Raw genomic sequence first — 6,235 nt, 5'->3', positions numbered from 1 at the left:
AGGGGTGGGGGGGAAACGAGAATGGCAAAAACATAATCACGCCGAGGATCTTCTCCAGTCGCCCGTGTCTTTCACAAGGGGAAGTGTGCGCATGCGAGACATGAAGATGTGGACTCTGACAGGGAAACACGGCCGCCAGTCACGCCCCTAAGCCAAGCCAGTCTTCCCCCCCACCGCCGGCCTCCGCGCCGGCCAGGGAGGGGCTCGCTCGAAGCTTTGGTTTGCCCCGGGCTCTTCGGGGCTCGCTCGTGGCCGACCCAAGTTCTAGTTCAAAAACTTCCTGCACTTCTTGGCGCCGCAGTTGCAGGGCAGTTTGTTGCTGGCATCTTCGATGGGGAACTTGTAGTCGTAGGTGAGCTCTTCACCCCGGTAGATCTTGCGCATGGCGAAGATGACGATGTGTTTCTGGCCATCGATGTTGATGACCCGGGAGTAGCAGTTGGGCTCGCAGGAGTGATTGATGAAGCGGGCCGCGTTGCCGTGCATGGTGGCATCCACCACTTCGGAGCCGTCAATGCGGAACATGTAGCAACCGATCCCCTACGCACGGAGGACAGGGAGAGGGTTAGCTTGGGGCAGCGACGATGGAGCCGCCCTGGCAGAGCACCTAGCCGATTACAGCAACCGCAACTCCAGCCCTTAAGAGTCTTGGCAACCTCTCTGCGCTCCTCTCCATAAGCTCCCGCTCAAATAATTTCAGCCCCACGCTCTCCGGGCCTGCCACGCTGAGACTGGGCCAAAGCTCTTGCCAGCCCAGGGGCGAACGTCCGTGGCACCTCTAGAGCTCCAGCAAGGACAGAAATATCTCGAGAAACACCTGCAATCCCAACTCGCGGTGCTCCAAACGCAGTTTTTGCATAAGCCTGTCCTACCTTCACAGCCACCTTCTAGTTCTCCCAAACTCTTTAAGAACTTCTACGAAAGCCCATAACTCACCTTACTGTCGTAGTATTTCTCTCGTTTGTCAGTGAGGATGGAGCGAATGACATTGCCTGAATATTCGATCACCATCTCACCTGCATCGATGTTCCTTTTGCAGAACAGACCCCGGCCATGGATGGGAGACCTAGAAAAGCAACGAGGCATGTGAATGTTCCAAAGGATACAAGCGAGGCTTGGGAACGTTAAGATTGCAAACGCTGCAGAAAAGAGGATGCTTGTTACGAGGACTGCTGCGGTATCTTTATGCCACTGCATCGTGACGCTAACAGGAACGACGCTGGGTCTGCTCTGCCCGCTCCCAAGCACGTGCCCTAGCTACCACCAAGGTAAGCACGACAAGCAAGGAACAGGTGGCTTGTGCTGAGGATTCCTTTAAAAGTAGATAACTTGAGTGGGGAGAAGGAGGAGGAAAGAACCCTGAACCCACCCTTTCCCCTCCGTTTTGCAGTCTGACTCCACAGCAAGTTTCGGTTTTCACCTGCCCACTTCAGAGGCAGCGCTACCAGAACAAAACCCTACCTGTAGACACCAACTGCCTCCTTGGAAGTCTTCTTCAAGTGTCGGAAGCGCATGGGCATCGGCAGATCCATACTAGTCGCCCTCCTAGAACAAGGAGACACTGCTAAGCCACGAGCTTTACTCGAGAGTCTGCACCACATGTTATCTGCGATACTTTCCAAGAAGGAACAATAATAATTTACACGTTGCAGCCCACTGAGAGCACCATCAAAATACCAGGAAGAATGTTTTTACACTGAGGGTGCTGAAAGACTGGCACAGGTTGTCCCATGAGGTGGAAGAAACCCCCTCCCTGGAAAGATTCAGGGCTGGCCTGGGCAGGGCTCTCCCAAGCAACCAGGTCTAGCGGAAGATGTCCCTGCCCACTGCAGCGGGGCTGGACTTGGCAACCTTTAGAGATCCCTTCCAACCCAACGCACCCGAAAGCTCTACAAAGCTCTGCTGCATACCGGGCTGATTTCAGCTGTACTTCTTCCTCCTCCTCGTCATTTGGGTTGTATTCAGGTGGCTGCCGGTGTTTGGAAGCCAAGAAATTAAACATATCAAACGCAGATTTCCTGCAATTTAGAGGAAAGGAAGTTTGTTCTGCTGACTGAAAATAAACACACGGCTGCCACAACAGTTTTATGCGCTTACTGCCCGACACCTTCTGCTGTCTGCCCTGTCTTAAAGCGTCAGGGTGACACGCAATGGTTTCTGAGGACCGTGAACAAAAGCATCAGCCAGGAAAGCTTTGTTAAACAAAGCTGCAGTCCACAGAGCGGCACAGAAAAATGTGCAGACTCAGAAGACGCACCCGAAAGCCGCTACCACTTCTTTTCAACCGAGAGTGTTAGAGCTGCAGAGATTTGTTGCTTATGCCTGGCCATGAAGCTGGTTACTTGAGCAAACGGGCCGTTAACCCCAGCAATGACGAAGCTGGCACTTGCCTCAGGTGGACTTCAGCCCTGGCAGAGCCGTGTGGATTCAGCGGAGGTTCGTTGGCCTCCTCTGGCTTATGAAATCGGAACTTGTAGTTGTGGCAGTGCTTTGCTCCGTACAGTTGCTCAATCAGGAACACAACCGTGTCGTGGATAATCCCCAGCATCCTCAAACCGTTCACACCTGGAAGGAGAAATAGAGCACAACAAAAAAATCCCAACTGACAATGCAGACCTGGAGCAGGACCATGGCAGCTGGCGAAATGCAACCCACACGGCGGCCTGTGACGCCACAGAAGGGCCGCATTAGCTAGTTGGGTCCCCGTGAGAGCTTTCAGTTATTTCGTTGGGAAGAAATCATCCTCCATGAAGCGGTTTGCAGCTAAGCTGAAACGCTTAAGGTGCTGGACCCCAGGGGGCTTGTGGACACACCAGCTTGCTCTCACATGTTCCACCGGGCAGTCGAATCGAGCCTGGTGCCGGCTATTACCTGCAAAGGACAGCTGCTTCAGGCGGGCGTTCGAGCGGGCTTCTTGAACTTTGTCCGTCAGTGACTTCCAGGCATCTGCAGTCACACAAACACAAGCACAAGACGGTGAAAGAGGATCCGATGCTGCGTGCCCAGGACTGACATTGTTAGGAACTAGGATTGTCCTAGCACTGGAAATCAAAGCGACTCATTAAATCCATACAACAGCAAGTAAGAGACCCTCAGAAGCCGCGATTTCACTTCTAGCAGGGAAAGCTGAAATGTATATAACCAAAAACACACGGTTCTCACCTTCGATGCTTTCTGCGCAGATTTGAAAACCATCATCGCTAGAGATCTCAAAAACCAAACCTTTCTTTGGTTTCTTCTCTCTTCTGCTCTTGCTGAAGCCAAAACATAAGTGGAGAGCTGAAGGTGCTCTCCTCCTCCTCAAGAGCTTTTGAGCCTGGAACAGACAGACACCAGCATGAGGACGGAAACTGGGCAGATGATGCTTTTTCCACCAGTTACTCCACAACTGTAAATTACTTTCTAGTTTGCTCTTTGGCCAGTAAATCTGTCCAAGAGAAAAATCTAGACAGCATTGTAGTAAGAGTGTGAAATCTGTAGTGCTGAAATTTCCACAAACTAGAGATGCAACTACCTGCCCAATCTCTAGTAAAACAGCAAACAAACCTCTCCCCCCTCCAAAGCAAGACAAACATGGTTGGTAGCTCTGAGATTTCTCCTGAGAGGATAAGACACACAAAAATCAAAACTTCAACATTTCCCAGTCCTGCAGAATCCCAAGACTCTGTACATTTGAAGCAGTGACACACCTGTGTTTTCTTGCTCATTCGCTGAGTTCTGTGCTGACTGAGATTCTGGGAGGACTGCCGTTTGCCTGGGGAGGGAAGAACGTGAACACGGAGAGAAATATTTAACAGCCTGGCTCATTTCCTCACCGCACAGGTGCCTACGGAACTTTGAGAACTAGCCAGAGACATGAGAATCTTCTTCCAGGTCAAATCTGCTAACATCTGTTCAAGTGGCAACAAAGGCACAAAGAAATTGTTCTCGGCAGCATTTATTTCTGAGGCACCTATCAGCCTGTGGGCAGCAGTCACGTTTCCTCCAGCCTGTGGCCCGCTCTTTGCGTCACCCCGACTCGATAACCCGGCACACGCGCACGTGCCCTCAGCCAGTGCCGCATGAGTGCTCGTCTGCTCAGCAAGCGGTCAGCTCCCTGGAGCCACACGCAACTGAATTTAAGAAACGGCCTCACGGTGCCACTGCAGGCGGCTGCTCATGCCAGGCTGAAAGCTCCTGAGACAGCTTGACCAGCAAGGTACCACTTCTCATGTTCTCCGTATAAACATCCTTAAAAGCTCGAGGGAGCAGAACCTGATGGAGAGGTCTGCCCAGTGCTTACCCTGCAGACTGGCCACGTTGTTTCTGCGATGGCTGCTCTGTGCTCACTGCGTCCTGCGCGTCTGCCTTCGTAGCCGTAGTCCTGGAGCAGAAACATTTGGGAACATTCAAAATACCTGCCGAGATGTTGGTGTCAAAACTGAGACTGGAAAGCTGTGGCGAGTGCCATGAGCGTTCCGGCAGTTCTGCAGCATTACCAAAGTCATAACAACTGCTCCTAAGGTATGAAGAAGCAGCTCACGCTTCCAACACCATGCCAGAAGGGAGACTTCAAGGGGGAGGAGGAGCACAAATCCGGGGGCGAGAGAAAACAGGCTTGAGCAACCACAAGCAGCGAGCTCGCGGCAGAACAAGAAACTGGTTACACAAAACCTTTGCAGACTAAAACTAACCGGCAAGCGTCAGCAACTGAAAAAGAGCAATTTCAAAAGGTTAAGCTGTCTAAAGAGTTTTGGGTCACTGTTTTAAGCACCAGAGTTATGACAAGAGGCTAAGATGATCAAGGAACGGCACAAGCCACTTGTGACATTTCTCAGTTTCCAGGTGTTTCAGAGGGCTATTTTCTCTACCGCTATCTCTAAAATGCTCCTGAATTTTCCAGACCCATCAACAACCAGCAATGTCCTCATAACCCCCATCCTCAAAGCCTTCAGTTTTTCTTCTGAAAATTTCTGGAAGTAAAACTTCAAGTAACTTCCTTACATATCTACTTTCTGCGGGCAGCTAAGAGTTTTACCTTAGAAATTATCAAAAGGAAAACTGCTGTGGAAACCATCGTGAGATTCTTTCTCACACTGTTACAAAACCTCGGGGATCAGTAAAATCAAACATGCCTCTTACCCTGTAGCCATGACCTGGGGGACAGCGATGGCCCCTCTGTCGGGAACACGTGCTTCAGAGGAACCGGTCCACAAGTGAGAGGTTTTGTGCTTCTTTCCGTTCCCTTTGTCCAACAACGGCTGGATGCGTTTGATTTTCGGCTTGGCTTTCACGGGACCCAGCCCAGAGCTGCTGGCGGATTGCTGTCCGGATGACGGGGAGCCTCCGGGAGATGCCGAGCTGGCGTGCATCACTGACGAGGAAGCCTTGTTTTGTTCGAGGCCAGTAGTACTGGGAACATCGACCAGCTGCGGGAAATTGGACAACTGCGTCGTTGCCGAAGCCGCACCAAGGTCCAGCTGGGAGGAAGCGACCGTGGTCTTGCTGGCGAGGAGCTGCGTCATGTGCTGGAGCTGGTAAGAGCCTTCCGGGTCAGCGGACGATGGAGCAACCGTCATGCCCATTGTCTGTGCCGAAGGCAACACGCATATGCTTGACGCGGCCGTCATTGCGGCCGTTGATGGAGTTTGGGATGCTCCCAGCTGCGAAAACATCCCGGAACTTGGCGGTAAAGTCATGTGCTGCTCCTGAAGGCCGAGGCTCTGCTGACTAGCTTTGATCAGGAGGTTGCTTATGGAACCCAGGTCCCCCAACAGCCCAGGGCTAGTTAACGTCACTGAACTCTGCCCCAAAACGTGACTGGGAACGGACCCACTTGTAGTGGAGGCTGCCGTGGCCTGCATGGATACGACGTTCAGCACAGAGGAGCTTGACGTCAGGCCTGGCACGGGCCCTGCAGGGAGGTGACCAGCATCTGGCCCGATAACGCTTGGAGATGTGCCGACGGCAGCAGCAGTCCCACCTTGTGGGAGCAAAGACGTCTGCTCAAAATACATAACCCCAGACTTGGACCTTTTGATAATATTGGGGACGGTTCTGTGGGACGTCGAATTTGCGATGGTGCCCAAGTCCAGCGGGTGGTTGGAAATTTGGGAAGGAGCAAAATTAATCAGGGTCATGTTGGAGACCATGTCGGGAGGAGCTATAGCAGAGGAGGTTCCGGAGGGCGCCAGCTTCTTATTCTTCCGCGACTGCAGGCGAGATATGGGCCGTTTCTTGCCCAGGGCTGCAGCCG

The 6,235-nt window shown here is 52.3% G+C and overlaps 1 protein-coding gene across 1 annotated transcript in view; it reads right to left on the bottom strand.

Annotated features, from left to right (window-relative positions):
• Nucleotides 1-195: 195 nt before the first annotated feature.
• LOC104279618 (histone-lysine N-methyltransferase 2A-like) overlaps nucleotides 196-6,235 on the bottom strand; it is a 26,716-nt gene continuing 20,676 nt past the window's right edge. The window contains 11 exon segments of the mRNA XM_009876956.1: nucleotides 196-540; nucleotides 937-1,066; nucleotides 1,462-1,545; nucleotides 1,911-2,018; nucleotides 2,391-2,565; nucleotides 2,872-2,946; nucleotides 3,163-3,242; nucleotides 3,244-3,316; nucleotides 3,690-3,754; nucleotides 4,283-4,363; nucleotides 5,122-6,228. Of these exon segments, the coding sequence (XP_009875258.1) occupies nucleotides 265-540; nucleotides 937-1,066; nucleotides 1,462-1,545; nucleotides 1,911-2,018; nucleotides 2,391-2,565; nucleotides 2,872-2,946; nucleotides 3,163-3,242; nucleotides 3,244-3,316; nucleotides 3,690-3,754; nucleotides 4,283-4,363; nucleotides 5,122-6,228 (2,254 nt within the window). The 3' untranslated portion in view covers nucleotides 196-264.

This window comes from Apaloderma vittatum, unplaced genomic scaffold (genome assembly GCF_000703405.1).
Source record: "Apaloderma vittatum isolate BGI_N311 unplaced genomic scaffold, ASM70340v1 scaffold31509, whole genome shotgun sequence".
Taxonomy (NCBI): Eukaryota; Metazoa; Chordata; class Aves; order Trogoniformes; family Trogonidae; genus Apaloderma; species Apaloderma vittatum.
Note: the sequence above shows the minus strand (reverse complement) of the source record. Positions and strands in the feature narration are given on the sequence as shown.